This window comes from Coptis chinensis, chromosome 4, assembly GCF_015680905.1.
Source record: "Coptis chinensis isolate HL-2020 chromosome 4, ASM1568090v1, whole genome shotgun sequence".
Lineage (NCBI taxonomy): Eukaryota > Viridiplantae > Streptophyta > Magnoliopsida > Ranunculales > Ranunculaceae > Coptis > Coptis chinensis.
In genome coordinates, this window is record NC_141459.1 from 45,938,046 (window position 1) to 45,951,795 (window position 13,750).

Genomic DNA, 13,750 nt, shown 5'->3' on the forward strand with positions numbered 1-13,750 from the left:
AATAGAAATAATGTACTTTTTTAGAACTATTTCAGTTGACACTTGATACGTTTTATTAACTAATTTAGACTTTTGAACAACATATATAGACTTCAGACTTTGAACAATACAGTGCATTTCTAGCGAAAAAACAGAACAACATAGTGCATGATAAGTAAGAGAGTCTGGCTCCAAAATCGAAGGAGCTAATTAAGTGTATTCATTCTAATTAGCCACTCTTCACTTGTCCGACAAGCTTATATAAACCTGTTATATGATATGCCCCCCTCGTCCAACACCATTCTTCTTCACGTACATAATCGATCATGGCAATGGCTATTACCTTCTCCAAATCTCATACATGCTTCTTCAACCTCACCGTCTTAATTATATTCCTATCATTCCAAATTTGTGCAGCCTGAATTATTAAAGACGGGGCATATTCCTACAAGAAGTCTGAGAAAGTGATACACCATGTTGCTTCAAGTTTTTTTTGGGAATGTCATACATCACCCTCTGGCAGGGGCAGACCCAGCATTTCAACTCTCTCCGAGCTAAACAATGATAACCAGAGTCTCAAAAAAAATAAAATAATAGATACATTCCAAAGAAACAAATGAAACACCAGAATTCACAAGTAGCCAAATATATATACTAATTCATCAAAATATCTAATCAAGTTCGACTACAAATCTATTTAAAAAGCAAAACTACTTAAACAGTATTTTGCGTGTCTTGCGGGCATCAAAATCATCTATTACCAAATCCAGATCAATATCATTAGCAAAATCTCTTTCAATGTAGATGACCATTGAATCTGCAAGAAACTCATCCTCCATCTTGTTTTGAAGCTGTGTTTTGATAAGTTTCATGGCTGAGAATGCCTTTTCTGTAGTTGATGTAGATATGGAAAGAGTAAGTACAAGACGAACCAATCTATCAATCAAGTGGTAGGACTTCGAGTTTCTAGTTTCAACTAATCTTTTACACAGCTCAGACATCGTGGACATATTATGGAAAACCGAATTACGACAAACATCAATCTCATAGTTCTGCAGCTGAGTTCTCAATATAAGTAACTCTTGATCACTGAAATCTCGAAAGTAAAATCTCTCAGCAAGACGACAAATATCATCAATCCTAAATGATCTGAAAGCATCTTTAGGAGTCAAAGCAAAGCTAAGAGTAAAAAGCTCTATTATTTCCTTGGTGAATCTACTTTTCAACTCCATTAACTGAAAATCTATGACACTGTTATATATATCAACGTGATACCAATGCTCAAACGTTATGCAATCATGTTGCTGACAAGAACGACACGTGCCCATCGTATAATGTGCATCCATATCAGGCATATCAATATTATTCTTCTTGCAAAACAAGTCAACTTCACAAAAAAAAGTGCTCCAACCATCGTCTCTCAGGTTTTGAAGGAGTACTTTTGTGGTAGAGACTAGATGCATAGCGTTAATAATGTATTGAGATTGATCTTGCAGAGCTTTGCAAAGTATGTCAGTGATTCCCATAGTCTTATGTAGCAAATGTAACATGAAAACAAACTCAAACGATCTAAGTGCAATAAGAGCACCCTTAGCTTCCCCCAGTTAGAATTAGTTGATCTGTTTTTTGTGTTGTTCTCAAGAACACGAGAAAATGCACTAAATGAAACTATCAAACTCTTTACAGATCGAAAATGGGAGCTCCAACGAGTAGACCCAGCTCTCTGCAATGTCGTAATCTGATTCCCCCCCTTCTTGTCTCTAGTTCACCATAATCAATCAATTTTTAAATTTCTTCGACTTGAACAACTAGTAACTCAGCTTGGCGCTTAGGAGAAGCCTTAAAATAATTGACAATTGTGCCCAACTTTGAAAAAAACAACCCAATATCTGATACATCTCTAGCAGTTGCAACCAATATTAATTGTAAACGATGAGCGAAACAATGCACGTAATATGCACTAGAGCACTCCATAAGAAATAAAGCTTGCAATCCATTCCAAGCACCCCGCATTTTGCTAGCACCATCATACCCTTAACCCCTCATTGTAGGAACCGTTATGGTTTCATGTAATGATTTACTACAAACCGCGAAAATCCATGCGCAGCGAAATAAAGGGTGTTCATGATTTTGTTTAGAAACCATACCTTTGATCAGCTGTGATAACTTTGAGAATCCAAGCTCTACGAATCAGCAACCTCTTGATCTTCTGTTGTATTCCTATCTTTGGAATGGACGTTGTGTGGGCAACGATCTACCAATCCTTTCTTTCTCTCTTTCCTTGCCTCTCTTTTTCAATCAATGAATGATCAATTTCGGCCAAGAGAAAATGGTTTCTTTATATAGGATACAACAGGGACCATGAGGAGAAATTAGGGTTAGGTCACCTGACGGGTTTGGGCTTCCCATGCTCGCCCATAACACACGGCCCAAGTCCGTCAACAAATGACTTATTCCACTAAAGGCCATTGTTGCACTACCGCCCTAATCCCAAATTACGTGTATTACGTTTATGGGCTCCATATTATATGCTCCTTGATCTCCCCGTGTTTAAGATATCTAATGCCCGTTGATTAAGTCAAGTTACTAACAACTACATTAATCAACTTCTTATGTCCTTGAGTAGTACCACTCAACCTCATTGTCATGTCGGATCAAATCCACCTACAGGGTTTACATGACAATCCTTGTGAGCTCCTCAAGGGGACATCATCAACCCGACTGCTTGCGGGTCACGAATTCCTTCTATAATTAACAGCACACCTTACATACAATGTAATTACCTAATCCATCGAGTTTGTTGATTCACAAATGAATCTCACTCATTGATGATTTAAAGCAATGTACAATGCACGTAAGTGCCCGTTATTATATCCGGATTAAGAGGACAAACATCCATAATAACAGAGGTGTTTGTTATCTTATATAGTCAGTATAAAGATAAACAACCTCACTTGGCCCTGTTCAATACACACAAAGTGTATTAGTGTAATCATGTAGTCAAGATAGACTAATACCAGATTATATTACAACCGTACCAATGGTTTGTCCAAATCCATTTAGGTTGTGAGCGTTTACTTATACTTTAAAAGGTACTGATGATATGATCTTCTGTGTGTCACCACACACCATATCATCTACAACATAAAGTATTAGACGCATGCATATACCTAATAACATATATAATATGCATAACATTTGTCCATATGATTCTCATTCAAAATATAAAGAATTAGAGTTATTACAAAAATAATGCTTTTAGTATATAACCCTATCACTCATATCATCAACAAATAGATTGTTCCGAACAAGAATATCACATATTTCATTCTTGAGGGTTTGTGAACAAGTGTCATCAACGTAGACAACGTCTAAAAACCGTTCACGTACAAAACCATCATAGTCGACAAATCTTAATACAAGAGCCATTTGTTCTTTATTTGAAACATCTTGTGATTCATCAACAAGAATACAAAACTTAGCATCTCCAACTTTCTTGCGAATCTTACCCCTCAGATGATCACTAATAATATTCAAAAGCTCTTTTTAAATATTCGGAGAAGTATATATGGCTTTTTCTGAAGTATTATCTAAAACACGATCAATATTAGAATCCAATTCAGTTAAGAACTCAATAAATTCAAGAAAGTTTCCACGGTTACTTGACTTGATTCATTCATCATGTCCTCTAAGTGCACAACCTTGCAATACAAGCCATCGGAGAGTCCGTAAAATAGTTTTCAACATAAACCTATTCGTCACTACCTCCTGTTTGTATTGGGCATTTAAAAGATTACCAATGTGCCGAGATGAATTCACTAGATCCTCACAAGCAGCTACAGCAGACATATGAGCGGAACAAGGGCCTCCAACATGTTGTAAAAATGCACATTTAACTCCACAATGAACTCTCTTCCAACTTCGAAATCCATTAACAACAAAATTAGAACGTCTAGAACTAAAGACAAAGTAAGGAAAACAGAAAACACTATCTTTTTCTTCAGAATATTCTAGCCAAGGAAAATCGTCAAACCAATGACTATTAAAATACCGGTTTTGTTTTCCATCAATGGTGGGCGGATATTCGTCGAGTCTAGAATGAAGTGGCCCCAATGTGACATAAGCTTGTCGGATCTCGTCACGCTGATTAATAGGATATTCACTTATTTGACGGTGTAACCCCGGGTCACGTACTAAAGAACTAGTAACACCGGTTTGACTAGATTCAATCCCTTGAGAGTTGGGACAAACTTGTTCAATAGGTTCAATCCCTTGAGAGTTGGGATGAACTTGTTTAATGGGTTCAACTCTTTGGAACTTTGAATGACCTTGATCATCCTTTTTAATAGTACTAGCAACATTGGATGTGTCGGGCGTTTCTTTTGGTTTAAAAAAAGAATCTATCTTTCGCACTCCCTTCGACATTGAACATCTAAAATAAAAAATAAAAAATCACACATTTATCTATAACTGTTTGATGAGAAGCCTAAATGAGAACTACATGGTTTCAATACACTTGCACAAAAAGATCCTACCCAGTACCCATGGGAGAGGCAGAAATAGTTTTACAATTCATGAAATATCTTATTCACCCAATTCTAATTCAAACAACCATAACAAGATTATACTATAAGTCTATAATCGGACCAACTCATGCAACTGAAAACTATCAAAAACAACAATTAAACCAATGTAACAAATGAACAACAAATATAATTACCTACCAGTGAGCCAATCTCGACAGCAAAATCACCACGAATAGTTCCAGGAGCATACTCAGAAAGGTTAGTTGCTCGTTGCTCCAATAATCTTTCGACCAGTAAGATAAATGTAAGAGTAACAACAACATTCAAAATTCCAACGATATATATTGTAATAATAATAATAATAAGCGGAACATACCTTCGAAGTTTGAACGAGTCAATGTGTAAAAGCTTGAGCCTTATAATCAATATATTAGAATCATAGATCTGAATAACATAATAGAAGAATCAAGATTCAAGAGATTGAAGAAAGAGAAAGAGCGGGGGTTCGTACTTCATAGTCGTAGAGAAAGAATTACATTCATTTTAGTTTTGTTCTTTGGGCTAATGGGCTTTTAAGTTAAGAGGCAATCAGCAATGCATAATATTTTTTTTTTATGAAACGGACCCTGGGTGAAGCCTGGTGCAGCCCTCTCTTGGGTCCGCCCCTGCCCTATGGTCCAAGCCCTGGGGAGGATATCCACACTCCATCAAGTTTTCTTTCAAAATATCACACGCCACCTTTTGGTCATAGCCGTGGGGAGGATATCCATACTCTGACTAATTTTCTTTCAAAAGGTGTTTTGACAACCGGAGGTCCAAGTCATGGGGGCAAAGGCCATGATACACCACCTTATGGTCCTAGCTTTGGGGAGGATATCCATACTCCGTCTAGTTTTCTTTCAAAAGGTGTGTAGAGAAAAAGGAGTTTTTTTTCTCTCTTTGGTGAACAGGTTGTTAGGCACGCCCGCGCTCTAAGTATGCCTAGACAAGGGCGCGTCCATGCTCCTCTTTTTGGCGAACAAACAGGTTGTTAGGTGTGTGTGCGCTCGACTTTGCCTGGCCAAAGGCGCGCTGCCCCCCACCGTATTTCAGCAGGACTTCGACTATTTTCGGAAACAGTATAAATATAAGTTTTTTCTATAAAAACTTAACCTAACTGATAAGAGCCCAAAACTGTAGTTTTAACCCCTTAACAATTGTACTTTTAGACCAATTATGTGAATAATAAGTAAGAGTTAATACTGATTACGTGTTTTTATGCATTTCAGGCTTCAAAGTCCATTATGTGCAGAAATGTGCCACTTTAGCGAGATAAAGGAGCAAAGGTCGGTTGCTAAGGAGTTCTGTGATTAAAGGCCAATTTCCAAGAAGACAAAGCCTCTGTAAAGCCCGGTCAAAAGATGAAAAGTCAAAGTCCACGCAGGCAGAAATAGTGCACAAAGTCAATAAAACTTCCGAAGACCATATCTTTGGACTCAGACCTCGGAATTGGGCCTACCTTACGTCAAAACGACCGGCTCGGAAAGAGCTTTCCAATGGTCCAAGCCTTGGCCCAATCAGAGGAGCAAAAGTGGACAAAAAGTCTGTCGAAGTCAACTGCAGCTGAAGAGGCCTTTTTGGACTGAAAGAATTGGGTTTTGGGCCCGATTTTCCGGCCCAAAACATGGCTCCAAGCCCATGCACGATTTTTGGATCTGGAAGTATAAAAACAAAAGCTTGACTCTTTGTTAATGGCAGTTAGGTTAGGAAGCTTATGTTAATGGAGTTTAGGGTTAGAAAAAGTTAGATCTAGATTAATTTTTAGATCTAGAATTAAATCTTCATTTTAATTAGTTTTCATTTCCCTTGTTTTAATTTAAAGTATTAAAATATTGTTATTGCTTCTTTAGATAAAGAAAGTAGTTTATTATTGATCAAATTCGATTTTGTCATTTATCTATTGCTTAGATCTAATTTCATTTCTTGGTTGTTAGTCATTTCGTAGTTATTGATGTTAGATTTTAATTATTATTTGTTAAATTTCATAAAGTTAGAATCTTTAGATTTAGTTGTCTTAAATTTATAATTAGTTTTAGTTTAAACACCAAACACATCACTCTCACTGTTCCTTGTGTTTGAATAATTGAATTCTATTTAAGTCTTGAGGGTTTAAGAGTGGAACGAAATCCTTACTCGTTGTATTGCATGAATATGTTTTGAGAGTAAGAAGAATTGATTTAAACGTAAGAACGGTAGGATTACGAACTAGTGTTGTTAACATTAATATTAGTGTTTTACTGTTTTTGCGGGTTATCAAATGGCGCCGCTGCCATCTTAATCTCGTTCAAGACAAGAATTCAATTGCTTGAATCCAAGGGGCAATCCCCCATTCTCTACCCACCCACCCTTTTAATTTTTCATTCTTGTTTCTTGAATTTTCAACCGTTCAATTTGTTTTACAGGCATAGGGCTGGGATTCACAGAGAAAAACACTGCGGTGAAGGTATTTCTAAATTTTCGAAAATTCTGAAAATTTTCATACATATTATTTAATGTGTTGTTGATTTACTGGAATATTTTCAGATTTTTCAAAGTTGTTTTACCTTGTGAAAAAATACGATCTTTACAGTGCTGCATTTCAGTTTTCACACCGTATGTTCTTGAAAAACAGACGAGTAAGGTTACTTAGGGAGTTCTAAAAATTCTATAATTTTTACAGGAGTATCTATCCTAACTAAGGAGTTTGTAGTAAAAATTTGATGAGTTTTTGATTTGTTTTGACCTCCTAAATAGTAGAGTGTTTCCAGTGTGTTTCTGCAGTGTTGCAAACACTTAATATCTGAAACACCAGCCAATAAGGAGAGGTTGTAGAACTCCAATTGCTCTAAATTTTTTACAGGAACAAGTAGGATCTGTCAGGAGTCTCCAGTAAAAAGTTGGCAATTTTTGGATTTTTTTTGATGGGTTAACCATTCGGTTGTTTGTATTGTGTCCGAAAACCGTTTCGCAAACTTTGAAGGGCTGTAGAGGGACTTTCACAGCTCCGATTGATCTGAAATTTTACAGGCTACTTGATAGGCGTCTTAGAAAATTACTGTAAAACTTTCAGATTTTTTGGAGTACGATAAAAGGCCTAAAACTTGAAAACCCTGGAGCGCGACCCGCGCCAAAACCGACGGACCATCGACAAAACACCGGACATTCGACAAAACGCGCCCAACCACTCGCTCGCGCCCCTCAAGGGAAAAATTCAGTGTGAACAGCCCAATTTTCACAGAAAAATGCAAATTTTTATTCCTTAAAGTTATTTAGTGTTTCTAACTTGTTAAATACAATGAAATCGCGATACAAGACGCTATTCAAACGCGTAGCAAGGAGGCATTCAGTACTCCTTCTTCCACTCCTCTCGCCTCTTACGTCCGAGGAGGAGTTTTAATTCTAGTATAATCAGGCTTGTTTTTCATAGAAATAAATATAACACGCCTATCTAGAATTTCACACACTACACCTGCATAAATGGCTAAAAGAACAAGAGACTCCTCTCTCTCGATTTTTATAAAGCCCTAAACGATGGCCCTAAGTCGTGCATCGTTCTTACTTGCGACCTAGTGGGGATTTTCGAATCCCCTAATATATTTAATTTGTTACCGGTTTTTCATGGTTTAGACCACGAGAAGCCTTACCAGCACATGCGTAGGATAGACCAAGTTCTCACTACATTCCATCATCCTAGCGTAAGTCCAGATCAAGTTAAACTTAGGGTGTTTCCTTTCACCCTAGCCGACAAGGTGGCGTCTTGGTTAACTGCCCAAACGCCAAACTCTGTGGACTCATGGGCTCAACTTGTTCAATTGTTCATGGAACAATTTTACCCACCACTAAAGACAGATGAAATGCTTCAAAAGATTCATTTCTTCCGCCAGAATCCTCATGAATCCTTTTTGAGGCACGGAATCGTTTCAATCGATCTTCTCATTGAATGCCCGCATCATAATCTTGCGAAAAGACACGCTTGTTCGTTCTTTTTCTTCAAGGGGCTTTCACATTATCATAAGGAGGTTCTAGATATCATGTCTGGGGGTAGTTTTCTTAGTAAAGGAGCCTTGGAGGCTTATACATTCTTAGAAGATCAATCTAAGAGGAACAACAATTGGGGAGGTAACGATTCCTCCCGCTCCTCTCCTTCTTCTCTTGAGGTTAAACATGATCCCGAGCTTAAAACTCTTATCGATGCCCTCACTAAAAAGTAGATGCCATCTTCGGTTCAACAACAACCCACTCCAGTCATGAACATTAACTCTACTCGTTGTAATGTCTCATTTGTAGTCTTGAGCATTCCGACTTCTATTGTCCTCTTGTCTATGCACAAACACCACCACAACCATCACACTTCAACCAGTTAACTCAACATCAAGGACAAGGGAACTTAGGTGACCCGGAATAGAGGTTTAGTACCCATAACCCGAACTATCAACATCAAGACATGAACGCCAACAAGCTTTAATTCCAATACAACCATCTACGGACAAAGTAGTAGTGACCTTGTTGGAGAAACAAAATCAAATTATGCAACAAAACTCCAACTTGATGAAAGATCGGCATGATCAAAACTCTAATATGATGAAACAAATGATGCAAATGATGCGATCTTTGTGCCAAAAGGTTATTGACATGTCTTCTAACCAAAATAATAACCAAACCGGCGTGTTTCCAAGTCAAGCGATTACCTAATCCTAAGTCAACAAACACCGCCTTTGAAATAAAAGATTTTCTGTGGTAATGGTAATATAAACCAAGGGGACCTACAGTGATCACTACCGCTTCGCTCGTATGCGAGTAGTTGATAACCAAGTGACTATGCCTAAAGATTACCCGCAAACTAAAAATGATACCATACCAAATACTATAATAGAAACGAAGACCCTACAACCTGTGTAGAAGTACCAGTTAAACCACAACCAAAAGAGAAAACATTACAAGACCCAATAATAGAAAGTGAAGACCCTACACCTGTAGAGGTTCCAAGATGGACACCTAGTTGGAAAACGGCTAGAGATAAAGCAAAGACTAATAAAACTTTTATCCCTTCCGCTAAAAATAGCGATAAAGCACCATATCTCCAAAGACTAGTTGTGTTTAAAAAGGACGAGAATTTTGATGAGATTAGGGAAGTGTTTAAAAATTTGACTATAAACCTACCTTTTCTAGAAGCTATAAAAAGTCTACCTGGACACGCTAAGTTTCTAAAAGAGTTGTGCACCAAGAAGAGGAAAACCAACATACCCCACGAAGCATTCTTAACTGAACAATATCCCTCTTTATCTGAACATAACGGAATTGTTAAGTACAAGGACCACAGTCGATCCCCTCATCAGATAATGCACCTTAGGTGATACCTTCATAACAACTGCTTTATTAGACCTGGGGGCGAGTGTTAACTTACTCCCTTTTTATTTATATAAACAACTGGGTCTAACAATACTTCAACCAACCAAAATGACTTTGCAGTTAGCCGATCGTTCTATTAAGTATCCCAAGGGTGTAGTTGAAAATATTCTTGTTAAAGTTCAGGATTTTTACTATCCTGCCGACTTTGTTATTCTCGACACAGAAGTTGCTCATGATTCCATTCCCATCATCTTAGGAAGCGCCCTTTCTTGGCAACCGCCAATGCCCAAATCAATTGTCGGGATGGCTCAATGACTCTTTCTTTTGGAAATCTTTATGTAGAAGTTAACATGTTTAGACAAAAACAGGAACAACTAGGTTTGCCTATAGAAGGAGAAGTGAAGTCCATTGAGAGTTTTGTACCTCACATTAGTCGCGGTGACACTTTAGTCCCCACACTAGTAGATACCCTCTTATGGAAGAAGACAAGGATCATAATTTCTACTCCCTAGACGTAGATAACATCGAGGAAGATTTCCTTCGACTCCTTGAGTTCTCTCCTATTGACATCCATTCATCTCTTGGCGCCATGACGGAAGAAGAATTTTTAAGCCCTCTATCCCATGATTCTTCTTACCCACCTATTGAGGAATGTCTTGCATATCTCAAAGCCTCGGATGATATAGACCTAAGAACACTAGTTGAACACCATTCACCCACCTCACATCCTCATGTCACTCATTCACCTTCCATCAAGAATGTTCCTCGCCCTCTACCTTTTCAAAGAACCATTGAGTTTGTACTTGACCTTGGCGTTTCTCCTAGGCTTCATAACTATCTAAAACCAACCGGGTGAAGAAGTAACACCCAAGGATAAGCCACACCTGACACTTTTTCATTTTTTTTTCCATTTTTCCCATTTTTTCCTTCTCACACTTATCCACATTCCAAGTATTTTCCAAAACCATTCATTTACTCACGATCATTCATTTGGACACCTTCTTATTCAACTAAGTTGCGTCGTAGAAAGTTTTGGAGCTTGATTCTGTTTGGTGGTGCATTCCATGTTAACTATTTATGGAAAGAACCACAATTGTTTAGATTATTGATATATAGGAAACTGCATGTAAATACATATATATCACTTTAAGTCTAGGGAATCTGACTTTAAAAGACCCACGTTTTAAAACAAATTTTTACAAACCTGTTTTCAAAAATTTGTTTGGGGGTGGGGTGTTTAGTTTTTCCATGCTTGATCACTAAACTTCCTATTCTTATCCCCACCTCGCTCCCTTTAAGAGTAGCTAGATTTCTCTTTGTTTGTTGTTTTGATGTTGTCTTTTATTATTTTTAGTAGATAGGATGTTATGTTGTTAAATTCCGTAGTTAACTTTGAATTTGTTAGTTAAATGTTGTTTGAATTTCAATTTTAATATAATGTTGTTCTTTTCAAATTGTGCATGGATTTTATTGTTAATCCCACCTTCCCGAATTGTTTGGGGGTGGTATTATTTATTCTATCATGATTTGTAGAAGATCCTCCATTTTAGAGTTTGTTTTGGAGTGAAGGTTGAGAATATTGTCATAATTGGCATACCTATGATTAGATGTGGTGGTATGATGAAATCTAAGAGAGTTTAGAAGTTACTAGTCTAAATCCAAAGGTAAAAGATATTAGGGTTGTTATAGAATCAAGAATATGAGTTGTTTCCGTTTTGGGTTCGAAATTTTATTGTTTCGAAATTGCCTTAAAGCTTTTGGCAACTTACCGATTCGTTTTAACAATTCAAAACCTATAAAACTTCATTCATTCTACACTCACAACCCACACTACACCTAACTTCCATTTCTCACCTTTCACTCCCACGTTTCCCACGTTTAAATTCGTGCATTTTTCACGAATCAACACCTCGGAACGCTAGCGCTTCTGCGGAGGGCCAAGGCGCTACTACACTTTTGTCGAAATTTTGTTCGAGCGCCCCTAAGGTCAGCGCGACTTCGGCCAAACACTGGAATTCCAATACCGCAGAGCGCGACTTCGCGCCTAGTTGAAGCTTTCGGCGCCGCGACTTCGTCGACCCGAAAAATTCCAGTTTTCAGCGGGTTGTTCCGGTTCATTCGCGCAGCTGTTCTAGAGCGTAGTTCGAGATGACATCTCCTATAATAATACCGAACAGTCTTTCAAAGATTTGTTTCAAAGCACTACTTATGGTGCTTGGTTTCGCAGGAGGTGATCACACACGTGAGGCTTGGGAACCGCTTATGGTTCTTGCTAGCATTTGTTCTTGGACTTGCCATGCCCATTGAAATACAAGACCCATGGTGCTATTGGGTAGATAATATGTATGTCTACACTTATGAGTTTTGCATGAGTCGTATGGGGCAGGCCTTTTCCGATCGAGGACCAAGGGGAATATAACGCCGCTTGGTAGCCCTCCCATGAACATAGGAACTGTTATGTTTTGGATCATGCTAAACATTTTAGGGAATGACATTTTTCTTACGTGAATGATGCCACTTGCGCGGCGTCTTCCTTGCTTTAGCCACGGGGCGTATGTGCCATGACCTTCCCTTAACTTTGATGTCTAGTTTAGCACGAGTCCATAGCATGAGGCATAAGTATCTTCTTATGCCTATATTAGTTTGCCGTATTATACTATGTTTCTTCCCTATTTTTTGTGCCCGTTTCACCTGACCGGTTAAGGTCGACATTGTGAGATCCACCAATTCTATTATTCGATCTTTCCGCGGTAATGACTTGGCAAGGGTGGAGGATACAACCTCATCAGGTTGGACCTTACACCCCATCCGACCAAGTGGCTTAAACGGGTTAGGATCCGTAGATGATAAATGGCGGCAAGCTTGGCAAATTATAATGGCATGGCAGGGATCGCGAAGGAACCTCACTTCTTTATAGAAGAGGAGGATGACGAAGTAAACGCTGGAGTGGAGGTAAGTTTTAGTTTCAGATCGCATCGCTTATGTCCCAAGCAATTTAATTCATAAACCCCATAATGGGTGGAACTCTTATAGAGTTAAGTCGGTTTTTTTATTTCCTATATTAGTATATTCTAACCTTGTTTTGCAGATGTTCCAGAATTTCACGCATTTCCATGGTATTTTTCTACCCTCTTTATTTAAATGCTTTGAGGACAAAGCATTCTTCTTGTTTGGGGGCATAAAATCACGTGTAATTAAGGCATCTGTTAGGATATAGATATGTATAATATGCATTTGTTTTCAAGTTAAAAATTTCAAAAATATAAATAAATAAGTTTATGCTATACACTTAGGAATATTGGTGTTGTTTTCTTTCTATGCTCTTAACAATCTAGAAGTCTCAATGAGCTTTTGCATCGTAATAATTGTTAGAAACTTAGGTTAATATGTAGGTAATAATCTTTGCATCTATCTATAAATATATTACATGAGTATCTATGATTGTTAGTAGTAAGTTTAAAATCTAGGCTAGAGTACTTATTCTACAAATCCTGTGAGAATATAGCCTAAAAGCCTTATATGAAATGCCGAAATATTTGAGAAATGACACAAGGGAGAAGTAAAATCCGGATAGAGAAATCACACGTCCACTTGCTTGATCACTATGCCATATCCTAAGCGAGAATTTAGGCCCTCTTTGGATCGATATAGCCAAAAATTCAAACCTATGAATTATTTTCCTAGTAGTCGCCCCTCGAGCCTTTCTTTAGCCTTCCATAAACCACAATTCCTTTACCCCTGTTACAAAAACAAAACAAAATAAAAAATTCAACTTACCCAATCTAGAATAAGTCCGAGAATAGAATGAGTGAAGAAAGAAGAAGAAAAACCTGTGTAAACAAAAAATTAGTTAGTTGCTTGAGAAAAAAAAAGAAGTT

At 37.8% G+C, this 13,750-nt stretch overlaps 1 protein-coding gene across 1 annotated transcript; it reads right to left on the reverse strand.

Moving 5' to 3' along the window:
* Positions 1-689: 689 nt before the first annotated feature.
* On the reverse strand, positions 690-1,211 carry LOC147503700 (uncharacterized). The gene has a single exon (XM_086604932.1). It carries the CDS (start codon positions 1,209-1,211, stop codon positions 690-692), a length of 522 nt encoding a protein of 173 aa, XP_086461058.1.
* Positions 1,212-13,750: the final 12,539 nt, after the last annotated feature.

Coding starts and splice junctions, on each gene's coding strand:
- LOC147503700 (XM_086604932.1), bottom strand. CDS start 1,211: ATGGAGTTGAAAAGTAGATTCACCAAGGAAATAATAGAGCTTTTTACT.